The sequence below is a fragment of the Mchenga conophoros genome, linkage group LG14 (genome assembly GCF_057382185.1).
Source record: "Mchenga conophoros isolate Kocher_MC1m ecotype Shallow Benthic linkage group LG14, M_conophoros_male_GT1.1, whole genome shotgun sequence".
Lineage (NCBI taxonomy): Eukaryota > Metazoa > Chordata > Actinopteri > Cichliformes > Cichlidae > Mchenga > Mchenga conophoros.
Genome location: NC_140539.1, coordinates 34897407 through 34912402, shown reverse-complemented (window position 1 = coordinate 34912402; position 14996 = coordinate 34897407). Strand labels below are relative to the sequence as shown.

Here is a 14996-nt window from a genome sequence, read left to right as displayed (position 1 = left end):
TTGAATTTTTGCACACATGGCAAATTAAGTCCTTTTTCTTCTACAGCACCTACAAATCAAGCTATAAAGGTATGTCACTACACAACTTTAGTAGAAATAAAGATCAGGTAAAAGGATGAATTGGTAACAAACAACTACAACTCACTATAAAGAATAAATTGGAATACTTCTATGGCTTAACGTGTGAGTATCTAGACAGGTAACTCAGTACATATGCCCAACCCTGCTAATCCCCAGCAGCTCTGTAAAAGACTACATTTAAAAAAGTCTAAGTACCAAAGTTGCATGTCATAGTTGAGACATCAAGTATTCTTTACAAGACTGAAGTCTTCCAATGTTATGGTAATTTTTCAATGCTCCCTTGGAAACGCTTGACAAGCCCGACATTAATGCTCTTAACCAATCCTTGCCATGCAGCCAGTTTCTAAAAGAGTCAGATTATAAGCTCAGAGCAAGACATGTTTAGAAATGATTTTTAACCTGTTGACCATTTCCATATGGCAACTTACTTCAATAGAATCTAGCTAGACACACAAAAAGAAAGCTCTAAAAGGTTCAGTTTAGGTGAAAGATAGCTTATCCTACCAAGTTCTGTGCCAGAACCTGAGAGAAGTTTTGTCTTCCCAACCTGTCATCTAAATACAGAAAAAAGTTGATTTACCATGAAAGGATACATGTTGTATTTGGAAATGATAAAAGACACAGTAGAACTACAGTGATTGATTTTGCTATGTTGAACAATACTTAAAAAAATTTGAAACAATATGTGCTTTAAAGTTACATAAAAGATCAAGGCTAAAGACATTTAAACTGAACATGTAGAACGCACTTGTGCCTTTTATATACTAACATGTTTGAACTAATGGCATGACATCCAGACAGTGCTACAATGTCTGGTGTGAACAGCAAAATGAAAAGACTGCTCAGGTCAACAACAATCTTACTTGTGGTCCTGCATAGATTGCTTATAACAAATTCTGTTGTGTGTGTCTGTGTGTCGTTGCACATTCAGCAACATGATGCAACATCAGAAGAGCAGAACATGAATGGGGAGAGGAGATGATTGCTGCTGAGTTCTGCAAAGCGTCATCTCACTTTCTCTCTGTGGAGTTTGCAGAAGTCAAGACTGTGAACCGAGATAGCAAAACAGGCACATTTCTACGGTCTTTTTAAGTGTCAGCAGTCTGCTCAAATATGCTATGGTGGGCTACAGAACACCTCAGTAAGCAGGAGCAGAATTACAGCAAACTATAGTCTAGAGCAGGGACATATAGTGAACAGGGCAAATCTTTGTGAGCATGGAGCAACAGTGAGCATGGAGTTAATGCAGGTGGGCAGAACAAGTGATTTAAAATAAATAAATTTCCGCTTTGTAACTTAGATTAAAATTGCCATTAAATGTGTATAATGCAAAGGGAATGAACTAATAAACAAAACCTAGGAATTTCATTTTCTGAAAACACACAGAAGACAAACCCTCATCTTTAACAATGCTCTTGATTAAGACTTTTAACCCCCAAATGCTCCTGGCTGGCTGATAGATAACATTGTGCTTGTACAACTCAGCTCCCAGGTATGATTCAGTGTAATTGTGGGCAGCCTAGTACTAAAAAAAACCCTAAACTTCACTTCAGTAAACCTAGCCTGCGTGAACGAAGGTTAAAGAAAGTAATAGCTACAGTAACTGTGAGCAGTGAGATCCCAGCGGACACTGTGTCATAGTTGGACTCCTAAACTGTACTCTGGATTATGAATGAGAGGATGTGTGGAAGCATTGCCATGTGAGGCTCCGTGCAGACAGAGGCTCACGGTGAATATTAATTTTGACTTTGGAAACCTTGCACCTCTTCTTCTGCCTTTATATCAGGACACTGAAGATAAGGGACAAGTAATGGTGCACATGTAAGATGTGTCATGATGATGTGTCATTTATGTGTAAATGGATAAGGAAAGAAGTAAATGGTAAATGGCCTGTATTTATATAGCGCTTTACTAGTCCCTAAGGACCCCAAAGCGCTTTACATATCCAGTCATCCACCCATTCACACACACATTCACACACTGGTGATGGCAAGCTACATTGTAGCCACAGCCACCCTGGGGCGCACTGACAGAGGCGAGGCTGCCGGACACTGGCGCCACCATGCCCTCTGACCACCACCAGAGTAGAGCAAAACACTTCAGACCAATCAGATCACACCTCCACACTCAAGTTAGAGTAGAATCAACACAAGTAATACTCAACTTTGGTTTACTTTTTTAAAAATCTCTGTTTGACATAGTGTTTCTGCTGGCTTACTATTATAAGGAATATAAACTGTTTATAGTGTTATATTTCTCTTATGTTTCTCTTTTCTCTCTACATTATTTTTATATAGAAAGAATTAATTTAGTTAATTAATTAATCAACTAAAATTGCACAAGTCACAAAATCCTGTGTTTTGTCACTAAACCTGCCTCATTTGTCTATATGTATGTACTTTTATAATTGACAGACCCTAAAAGAAATAATGACATCACAGTAGACGTGACAGAAGATGTGAATAAAGAAGTGAATATTTACATTTATGGTGTCTTTGCATGACAGAATAATCATAAGGCATATAGTGCTTTAATAAGATTTGTGTTTTTTGGGGAATATGGAAGAAAAAGAATTGGGAATTAAATAAACCTGCACTACAAGCGTGTGTTGACAGATCTTAAGACGCAATCTGACACAATAATTACAATTTAATGATATAACACTGACAATTAAGAACTTTCCAGTGGGACATCCCCTAATTAAAATGTCTGGACACTCCAGTCCGGAGGTTAGCAACCTCCAACCACAGGTTATAATTTGGATTAACTGTAATCCTGCTCTTTTTCTCCCATTGTTTGGTAGGAGGAGCTAAAATAGCTTGTTTGATGTTGAAGGTTGCTGATGCCTACCCCAGTAAAACCAAAAAATGTATATTATTATAGATAGATTCTATGTTTTATTTGGGAATAGAATGGTGTGTATGTGTGAGTTTGGTGATGGAGTTTTTATTATGGATGAATTATGATTTTTTTTATTAATTATTATGTCTTTTTTTTATGTTTTATGGACAACAGATGGAAATTAGCCCTTGGCTATAATCTGGTATGTTTACATTCATGTAATTTTTTTACATTTATGTTCATTAACATGCACTGTCCTAAATAAATAAATTAAATTAGAGCATAGAGCTGTCAAAAACTCTAAATTCATAGTTGTAGATTAACAATTGAGACAACGACTTTTTCAACATACTTCCACAAAAGCCTTCCTGTCAGGCAGGGGGCTTGTTTAATGTTAAGCATTCTCCAAACCTTTTCACCACTACAGGTGAGAAGAGCAATCTAGAAACTTTTTGTCTTCACTGACAGAAAAACCCCTTCCTGTTAGTGTCTTTCTGACATGAACGGGAAAAAGACATCCAAGATGGGGCTCTATCACCAACACTACTTGATGTGGTGCACTTCATAATGAGCTCAAACTCTTTCACATTTTTCACTATGACAGCTGTAGCTCAGATTGCCACCAGGTGTCCCCTCCCACACTATTAATACCATATCCGCCAAATGACCGAGGATAAGGTCAGTGAATGTGGTACACAGCACACCAGTTCAGTGAATTTATCCAATATATGTAGTAACAGGAACGGCACAAATGTTTTACACACTTCAGGCAATTAGGCAATCATGCTACACCACAATGATATATACATGAAAATACATGCTGAGATACGTAATGTTGTTAAATCCTACCTTGACCTCAATGAAGTCTGGCTGGCCCAATGCTATGAGCTCTGAGTAAGCCTGCATCTCCTCCACATTCCAGGATTTGACCAGCGTCAGTCTGTACACCGTCCTCTGTTTCTGTGGATGAATAAACAGATTTTTGGGAGTGATGTAAGAAGTCATAAGGTGTGGGAATAGCTATGATATCCAATAAAGAGATGCCATATGTATCAATCTTTTAGTTTACATTTCATCAGTAAGAACTTATAAACTTAAGTTCTTAGTGCTACTCAAAAGATTCTGAAGTGACAATATATCTGCAAGACACTGACATATAGATTACAGAACACTGAAGGAAAAACTTCATTTTTAATTCGGTTTCTAAACCACAGTTACCTTTGTGACTTGTGTATTATATAGAATATTCGTTCAAATTAGAAAGGACAAGCATGCATTATTTTCCTCTGGCACACATTGGTATACAAAGCTGATGAGTCATTTATAACTTTTGAACTTAACCACTTCGTTTTTTTTTTTTTTTTTCAAATCACTTCCAGTGACAGTATGTCATCACCAACATCTGTTCACTGGAGGCAACACAGCTGCTCACAGATGTCAGCTGCCGTATTTCCTCCTAAATCAGTTAGCAAATGGTTGCTAACCCTCTGTTACAAAAGAGCTGCATGTTATATTATTTACTGTGTAACACTTTTTCAAATTCAATACTTTGCACTACAGACACAACACACAAAAATCTCCACAATACACTGGGACTCCAGCAGCACTGTAAGCCAGTGAATAGTGGAGGGAATTGTGGACTGCATGTGGACTTTTAATGAATAAAAAGCTGCCAGCACCTTCAGTTGTTCGGCTTCAGTAAGCATAAGCTATGTGAGCAGAGGAGATAGAAATATAAAAAGAAAACAACCGTGAGGCACACTACACAAATGAAATGATGTTTCGGGTAAACATCTTAAAATTTTAGAACTTTTTTTTTTTCCCTTTCAAGGATGAAGTAAGAGAATGACACAGTTCTAGCTGCCACAAAAGACCATGTAGCTCTAGAATTGAGAACCCTAGGCTTTGTACATTCAATAAGCAGGAGTGTGGAGAGTGTAACCCTAAACGGAGCTGTTTGTTATGAAAATATTAACATGAACAAAGTAAGTTAAATTATTTAAAAATATTAGAATGAAAAGTACAGAAATTTGTGTTTGGCTGACAATTGATTGTTGTAACAATACTTCTTGGTAATATATGCCTGAAAAGCTTGTTTATTTCCCCTTAAATGGTGGCAAATTTGTAAGGAAAATGCATTTGCAGGTTGAGCAGCATTTGTTTATATTGTCATTTGTGTCATGGTTCTGGGTCTTTGATACAGGTTTATGAGTTTGCTTAGTCTTTTGGTCACTTCTTGCAGGTTAATGAGATGCTAATGTTCAGTTTGGAGAGCCTCCGAGTTATGTAATGTTTCTAGTTCTTAGTTCTTTTTTAAAAATTTCGTTCCCTTTCGTGTCCAGTTTGTCTTTGTCTCTCCTTGCTGTCTCCTCCAATGTGTCCCTAGTGTGTAGCCCATCATGTCGATCTATTAATGTCAAGTTCGATGTCATTCTCTTTCTCTCTGTCCCTTGCTCTCGCTCTGTTTATTCAGTCGTGTCTCAGCGCTGTTCCCCTATCTCGTTAGTTAGATTATTGTTCAGCTGTGTTCCCCAGGTGTTTCCTCTCCGCCCCGATTCCCTCATGTGTATATATCGTCTGTGTCTCTTTGTTTTCTTTGTTCAGCGTCTCCAGTGTTTGTTTCCATGAGTGACTGCCAGTTACTTAGTAGGATTTATTTCCAGAAATAAAGCAGTTCAGTTCAGTCAAGCCTGAGAGTCCTGCATTTGGGTCCCAACCTGCCTGCCACACTCGGGTATGTGTATTCATATAAGGCTTCAGTGAAGGGTAAGGATCTGGCCACATTATTATGGCCCTGGACAGAGTTGTTATGACTGCTCACTGCAATTGTAAAACAGCGGGTCACAAGTCCACATGTATGGAGGACCCATTTTACAGCTTACAGCACTTTAGGAAAAGCATCTGCTGTAAAGATGTTGGGGCCTGAAACCACAGGACACCTTATAAAGTCCATGCCTCTGTGGATTAGACCTATCTCAGCAGTCCAAAGGGTACCTACACAATACTGGGCAGGCTTAAATGTTACAATTATAAACAGCTTTGAACCGAAATACGGGATAAGAATACCTGATCTGTATCTCATGAGTCGGCCATTTTTCCCAGGTAAGTAAAACAGGAAATATAGAATCACAGTTCAGTGGTGTAGATACAGTAGAAACTGAATTGTTGTCAATATGACAGAGAGGAAGAGAAGCAAGGAAAGCCAAGAGATTGTAAGAACAGATGATATGACAAATGGTTGGTACAAAGACTCAAGCAAATAACATCGAGAAAAGAAAGCGCACTCTTTCCCTCATTTCCTCTCCATCTTCCTCTTGCACTCGAAGGTTATCTCTAACACTAGGTCCTTTCAGCCCAATAGGGAAGGGGATAATTGGCCAGTGGAAGCAGGGAGGTGAGGTATTTCAAGCTGTCTCTATTCCAAATCCAACACGAAGGCACAACTCTATCAATCCCAAGTGCACTGGCAGGGAGGCCAAGTGGGGGAGAGGAGGAGAGCTGTCAAACAGAGAGCATAAAGGATAAGCGCTCAAGAGGATGGAGAGAGAGCCCACCGTGAAATGAAGACTTACGAACAGGGAGGTGAATGGGATGGGAGGGGGATTGGCAACAGAAAGGTTATTTCTGGACACTGCACACAGACATGCTGTAGTATTACAGTCAGATGTGCATATGCAAACACAGAAGTACAGGTACAACATCCATATTGAACTGAATCACATGACCTCTAATGCTAAATAAACATCTGTGTTCATGTACTTTGTCCTGAACCATCAACCTTCCAATTAGTAGATGACCTGCTCTACCTCCTGAGCTCCAGCCAACCCTTTGGACACACACACTACAATTCAAACTATTAAAAACAAACAATATGCAACATTCTCATGCCCCCCAGAATGGCACGGCATACATAATTGCAAGGTCTGCAGATTTGACTTTTGCTGACATTTATGCAAAACAGATTGTGCGCATTAGATGTCATCGCTAGTATCGCTAATATGCAATATGCAAATGAAAATGCTTAGCCAAGAAAAACTGATATCAGATATTTCTGACAACTTCAGAAATAATTGTATTGATTGATGCCTCATCCGACTATCAGACAATGGAGCAATATTTACAATAATGAGATTGCAGGCAGAAATCAGTAAATATGCCACAGGGTAAAATTGTGTGTGCACGTGTGTGTACATCTCATATGTGCAGTTACAGCACGTTCATATTTTCCTGCTGTGGTCAGGTTAAACTGGTGATATAGATCCAAATAGAGTGTGATGATCACTTGTAGTTTGCTTCACGCCAAGCACTGAAAAACACCTCAAGCTGGGCAGCATTAATGAATAAGTCCCAATATTAAAGGATTAAACATGAGGACACAGGCTCATCACAGATACAGCTGAGAAAGTATTTTTCAAATTTGTATGTTATGTTGCTGCTCCATAATAAATACGTTTTGATTTTTTTTGTAAATGTATTTATAATTCTAACCTGAAATATGTATATAATATTTTATATCAAAGCAAAAAACAAAAGTTTCACAGAAACTGCCTGCAATGCTAAGACACAGCTCCGTGTTGGGAATAAAAAAAAATAGTGGCAGAGAATAAACCATGGTAAGAGAGCTGATGACCACTAAGCTTCAGAGATCCAATTTGGAAATGAAAAAGCTCCAGGAAAACAATCATAACCACACCTGTACAGTACATTGATCTGACTTTCATGGTAGAGTGGGCAGACAGAAACCTGTATACAATATATAAGGGGCTATAATGGGCAAATACTGGCAAATATAAGCATGTTATGGTATCAATGAGATGTCGTAGGGCATCTCATTGAAAAAATAAGAAGTGTGTAGCAAAGCTCACTCCACGCCCTTTCATATGATATATTACTCAATGTGGTTTCTTGAATTTGAAGGTCAAGTTTGATCTTGGATACTAACAATGGAGGGGTCAAGGTCAAATGCTTAACCAGCCTAAGTACTCAAGACCTAGTGTAGTTTTAAGACTATCCATAAAAACTGTGGGTAATATATTTGGTGTGACCTTGACCATGATGCCATTGTCACCAAAATTAGATCAGCTCGAGCTACTATTGGGATCAGAATCAGAATCAGAATCAGAAACTTTATTGTCATTGTCACGAGAACAACGAAATGAAGAATGGTCATACCATCACACAAAATTTGGAAATGATATCATGAAAACTGCATGAAAACAAACAGACAAACAAATTGAACCGATTATATACTCCCTTCCTTTTGGGGGGAGAAGGAGTGATTGCTCATGTCTTCTGTACAGTAATTTAATTATAAGTTAATATACTATACAAGTTTAAAAAAAACAAACAACATAAATAATTCAGTGTTAGCTGAAGGAGGGTTGACATTACCAAAATGCTGCAACATAAAATGTGAAGAAAAAAAAAGTATCTACATACTTATTGAACAGGTTTTATTTGCAATAGAGACACTGCAGACTTTATCCTTCTCAAGGTCATTTGGTGGTTAATAGACCCATTTATTTATTTGGGGGGGGAAGCAGCCAGGTAGCAAGGTGGAGGTTGTGATAATGGATTTTCCCTCTTCTTGGAATGACAAAAACTTCTAAAAGTCTATTGAAAGCACTTTAAACCTGCTGAAATGAATCTATGAGCACAGATCACAAAGACAAGTCGATAAGGTCACTGTCACCACAATAAGAATGAAAACATAGGTCTCTGTTTCTCTTAAAGTTGCAAAAAGAACAGGCAGAATAGCAAGGCGACATTTCACACTTGAATAGCTGCTCCCTGTCATTTGTTGGGATCTCAGTGTCAATATATGGAAATGGGTAAACAGAGAAGACCCCTCCTTCTGAGGTTTCTACAAAGGTCGATCAAGTTAAGCAGTATTAGTCAAAGACTGCTGCTGTAAGCTGTTATGACCTGGGAAAAAAAACATATCAGCAACTATTTTATAGGCACTAAATTAATCATATTTACAGTAACATTCAGGTTAGTGAAATTCTGTAGGCTTTAACAGCAGCATAACATCCACACATTAAAACTTTAATTGTGACTGACACAGTATAAAACTGATAATTATCACATCTGCGTTGCAGGTTTAAGAATGACTTCTTTCGTTCTTTTCAATTAAAATATGGTATTAAAATACTACATTGCCACTGCTAATTTTTGCTATATTTTTTATGTAACCCAGGACAGTTATGTGGTTTGGCTCTGGGCCAAGATTTTTAGGACAGGAATAACAATGTATGAATGTGTGAAAAACATTTTTACTTTTAATTTAGCGTCCCAATGGAAAGCAAGCACATTCTTTTTAGGGCTCAATACCATGCTATCGTAAAAGTCTGCAGATAATTTAATAATGCTAGTTTTTATCCAGTTGAATTTTACCGAGGAGTCAGATTCTTTATCAAACTGAACCCCACAGCCCAGCTGATCACTTGTCTAAGATCCTGGATGAAAGCTTACTTTTTCTCCCAGGGCCTTGAGGCTATCCAGGAAGCGCGGCCAGAAATCCTTGAAAAGTGGCCGGTCGATCTTCTTCAGACTGTCTTGGGTGCTGGCATCCACACTGACATACAACTGAGTAACTGGCACCAAACTCCTAAAAAGAATTTGGTTGAGAAAAGACAAGAATTATGTAGCTGCTGCAAAATTTAAGACGCATTTAAAACAAAAATTACATTCTCCTAAGAAAACACAGTTCTCTGATGCAGGCACTTATATCCTATTCAGACAACGTGATTAATTGCCAACTTGATTCAGTGACACAAGAACATCAAGTCAAATACTCATTGTTGTTGAAGCAATGGTTTTCTTTCTTTTTCTATAGATAATCAATAAACAAGGAGAATACTGAGCTGGAGCTGAGAAAGAAACTGTAAAAATAAAGAGTACCTATTATAAATATCAAGTAAGAAAAAAAAAAACTTATTTGGGTGAAACTGAACTTTGGTCATATAAGTAATCAGAAAAGAGTAATAGAGCAGAAAGTACCACATGAAGAACGTTTATAATACTGGTGAAAGAACAAAAAAAACAAATAAAGCAAAAAACAAAAACACATTTCCCCTTGTTAAAAGAGCCGTGGAATAGATTCTCCAACCCAAAGTGCAACAGCTCATCTCCTATAAGATAGCTCTGGCAGACAGGATAAATGGCTGATGCCTGGTGTCCTTGCCTTTAACTTGCTCGATGACTATGTGATAAGCCTGTGACAGGCCAGTTAGCCACAATATTGGATATGTCAGTGTGTGTCATGAAAACCGGTAAGTGGTTCTTGATAGAGAGGTCAATATCCTGTTCATTTCAAATGGCTCACGCAGCATTCATCCATTACAGTCTAGACTTATAGAAAGTGTCAACAGTATTCTGTGTACTAAATGGGAACACATACAATATTTTTTTCTTTTTTAAACAAGCAGCAGCATCTTCACTAAGAGTCTGTGTGGCTACAAAACCACTGAAAGATTAAAAGGCAATGATAAATTTAGTTTGTGCAGAAGTGGTAACTTTCCTCTTCGGAGTGAAGAATGACATAAAAATACAATAAAAATTTCTGTCTGCTGATCTAATCAAGAATTTAGCAGATTTATTCAACACTCATAGAATGGGCAATCGTGGCTCAAGAGTTGGCAGTTCGTCTTGTAATTGGAAGGTTGCTGGCTCGAGCCCCGGCTCCGACAGTCTCGGTTGTTGTGTCCTTGGGCAAGACACTTTAGCCGTTGCCTACTGGTGGTGGTCAGAGGGCCCGATGGCGCCAGTGTCCGGCAGCCTCGCCTCTGTCAGTGCGCTACAATGTATCTTGCCATCACCAGTGTGTGAATGACTGAATGTAGTGTAAAGTGCTTTGGGGTCCATAGGGACTAAGTAAAGCCCTATACAAACAGGGCATTTACCAGTTACCAACACTCAATTGGAAAACTTATTCTTGAATAAAACATGTCTGCAAACAAAGTAACCTTTGTGTTAGGTAACATTGTTAATAATACAACAGATGTGCACTTCAGCATGCTTTTTTGTAGCATGACAATATTGCCCTGACAAAACTTTTGGTACTTCGTCTTACACTTCACATTACACTGAGTGTGACTCACAAAAACTTTTCATGTTGATGCTTACAGTCCTTCCTGAATCTAAGGCACATTTCACTTACTACACTTAGTATCTAACTGTGTTTGTGGTGAAGCTGTAGTGAAAGAAACATTAATAAAAACAATCGAGACCTTGATTCTTATCGTGGTTAGGAATTTTTTAGTAGGGGAAAAAATGGGTTTGGAATCTACAGTATGTCTTACGGATTAACTACAGAGACCTCACCTTCATAAGGAAAGTCAGAAAATAATATATGTTTACACACTCAGGCTGTGAGGCTCCTGAACTCTCTGCCCCCCTCTCACGGACAATAACCATATCCAACTTCTTAATAGCAATGAACTGGTCTGCATTGGTGCATCATATCTTTATTCTCTTCCCCCTCCTGCCCCCCCCTCTTGCTTAAATAGATAACTATCATATCTGATATCATATCTCACAGTACAATAATATTGAATGGGTTGCATTGTTGTATTTTGTCATGTTTCTCAGGTCTTTGTCTGAATTTCTACGAACATTATTGCTAAGGATTGTCTTATTGCATTGGAGTCACACTGGGTTAAATATGTACACTTGGGTTTTAAGGGGTATTTATTATTTTCTTCTTTTTTTTGGGTTGTATGGAAGCCCCAAACGCAATTTCATTGTTCTTGACAATGACAATAAATAAATAAATAAATACTAAAAATACTAAAATACTAAAGGTACCAACAATCAGCCATTATGGTTTAAATGTTTTTTTTTAATATAATTATAGAAAAGCGTTCAAATTATCCCAGTACATGCAAACATTTAAGGTTTTTAAAAATCCATCAATTTAATGAAGGTTAATTGAAATTATGTGCTGCTCAAAGCACTGAAAAATGGATTATCTTCCCCCCCCCCGCCGTCTAATTCTTTAATCTTCTTGTTAGGGTTAGGTAGGTTATTAAAGTATGAAAACAAATCAAACTTATTTTAAGATTACTTTAATAGTAAGAACAAAAAGATCATGTAACACACAAAGAAGATATTTTTTCATTTTGCTTGTACCTGATTTCCTGGGGGAACTGCGCATTGGTTACCAAGAAACTGGAGATCTGATGGTGGTGGAGGAGGCGAATGAAGTTGTTGATTTCAGGATACATGATTGGTTCACCAACCAAGGACAGGGCGCAGTGCTTGACTGCTAGGCCCTCCTCATACCTGTCAGGCTTTACTCCAGGGACACCTAGCAGGAGAGACGTCAATGTCGGAGTAGATCATAGTTGTCAGACACAAAAAACAACTGTGTGAAGCAATAGACTGAGGTGAGGTTTTGAACTGAAGGCTGTTTTAGTGATTACCCATTGTAACAGGGCAGCCCTTAGCGGCTGGAAACACAGTGAGATGGACCAAGGCAAGTGTAGTGGAACAAAAAGTATTTATTTGCTATACAGCTCTCCTTACAACAATTAACTCGTCGAGCTTCTTCACAGCACAATCAACCCCTCTAATGACAACTGGCAGCCTTAAATATGTTCAGCTGTCACGGACTAAACCATTATTCCACTCTCAGGTAAATTATTAAATCCCAACCTTCCACCACAACACACTATATGTCAATTAGAATAAATAAATACATAAATAAATTTCACATTTTCATATTAATAAATAGTTCACACTTTAATTTTACACCAAACCCAATATTATAAAAACCCAGAAACCTCAAGCACAAAAAGATTCACCACACTCTCTTAACCCATGGTCTCTCCCGGAACCTTTAAATGGTGTCTGGACCCCTGGGGAAACATTTGCCCAAACACCTTGAAGAGGACACAGGCAAGAAAGGTGAGTAATCATTATCTTACAAACACTTATTTGCACCAGTTTTATTCCTAGATTTCACACACACACACACACATTTGCATTAGTGTTCCTTACTGGTAAACTTTAATCACAATCTCAATCACCATTCTTCTCTCCTCACAGACAACCACCATATTCCTTGATGAGGAGCAGCTGTGCAGGATCTGAAACAAGGCTACCAACTGATTTTAAAATTCCCAATAAATAGTCAATAAATAATTAAACTTCTTGTGTGTAAATGTTTTACTGTGCAAATCCAGGCTTAAAGTGCAATGCTAAATAAAGTGCTTGATAAGGTGCTTTTAATAAAGTGAAAGGTGTGCTTAAAGTGCTATACAGATAATATAATATAAATAAATGTAGTAAGGGAGTCCTCTTCCTTACACCCATAACCAAAGAGTCACAAGAAATAGATGTGAAGATGAACAAGAGAGATCTAGGGCTTGACATATCTTCATTTCAACTCTTGATCCTAGGCTCTTAAACAGTTAATCCATTTCCTTCAAAGTGTTGCATAACAGAAGATCCATAGAATAAACTGCAAAAAATAACCACAGTAATGGTTTTAAACATTCACCCAATAGACAGTTGCTCATTTGGTGTTTTGAGAGCATGGTGGAGAGCATTTTATAATAGATGGATCTAAAAACCTCCCATTCATTTTTCAGCTGTGTTGAGATCTCGAAGGACACAAACCATGCTAAAAATCTATCTATCCATCCACCTATTCATCTAAAATTGAAATAAGAATGTTGATGAATGAAATCAAAAACACTGAAAAGAGCAGGAGAGATAATGTGAAGTATGTAGGTATATGAATGATTTAATCAGGCCAAGTTTGCTTTTGGGATTCCAGCCTGGAAATGGTATAAAGTATTAAAAGCAGTATGACACTGCAGGAATTTGTAATAAAGGGAATAAACAAACATGAAAATGGTATCAGAGAATATTCAAAGGGTTTAATGTGATATTTCTCAAGCCAGAACAGAAGACATTTTTAGACTAAATTCAGGAAATCTTACAGAAGATCTTGATATGAATCATGAATATATATATATACACCGGTATATATATTTTTTTAATAACTTGGTAGCTAGTAATGCAGAGAGCAAAAAAGAATCAGTATTTGTTGCTTTTAAACACTAATGTGTGTCTACACACACTTTTTTTTTTTCAAGATCTTTGAAAGACAGAAGACTCTTCAGCAGATTTAGGAACTCTTAGTTGCTTCTGTCTCTTCATGTAGCCTCAGATTGACTTGATGATGCTGACATCAGGTCTAGGGGGGGCACCATCTGTTCTAGGACCTCTGGTTATTCTTGTTGCTGAGAATAGTTTTTATGAGTCTGGCTGTATGTCTGGAGTCAATGTTATGACACTGCACAGTATCATATGCGAAATTCCATTAAATTCTCACATAATTAGAGAATTATGTGGATCACTCAGATTATAAAAAGTATATTACATAGATATATGGATCTATATCTATATCTCTATATCTATATCTATCTCTCTATATATCTATATCTATCTCTATAGATCCATATATATCTATAGATCCATATATATCTATATATCTCTCTATATCTATATCTATCTCTATATCTAGAGTTGGCCTTTTCTGCAGCTATGGGGCATATATGGTATCACTCTTGGCTGGAAGCAGTGCTTAAACAATGGAAAAAACACAAACTTTGTCCAAAAACCTCTCATGTTTAACTGTTTTCCACTTTTTCTTTGGTCATTTTAGCCTTTTTGTCCAGGGTGAAGGGAGTATCTGCCATCAAACAAGAGGACAGCCGCATGTAGCTATGATGATGTTTGCTAGTTCACCTTACATGCATTAATGTAATAACGTGGTTAGCCTACTCAACGTAAATTACACACGGACAACATTAAGCGACTCACGCAGAAAAGAACGGCTTCTGCTGCCATCATCATCCTCATCATTTCTGCTACACTGGCAGGGCTAGGGGCCAGGACTCTATTCTTCGGGTTTTTGGGGGATGTTGCTCCGGTCCGATAACTGGCAACCCACCCAACGTGCACAGTGTGAGGTCTCGCAGCAAGCTATCAAATACGGCGCATTTCTCGGCTTTTAAAAAAAACGCTATGCGTCGCCAGGTGTTTCATCGGATTCGAGGAGT

At 37.8% G+C, this 14996-nt stretch overlaps 1 protein-coding gene across 1 annotated transcript in view; it reads right to left on the bottom strand.

The window, feature by feature from the left end:
* The window catches only part of tyw1 (tRNA-yW synthesizing protein 1 homolog (S. cerevisiae)), a 55439-nt gene that overhangs the window by 15912 nt on the left and 24531 nt on the right, over positions 1-14996 (bottom strand). Inside the window, exons 12-14 of the mRNA XM_085244155.1 lie at positions 12055-12232; positions 9397-9532; positions 3772-3882 (exon numbers count right to left, since the gene is read on the bottom strand). Of these exons, the coding sequence (XP_085100281.1) occupies positions 3772-3882; positions 9397-9532; positions 12055-12232 (425 nt within the window). The remainder of the gene's footprint in view (positions 1-3771; positions 3883-9396; positions 9533-12054; positions 12233-14996) is intronic.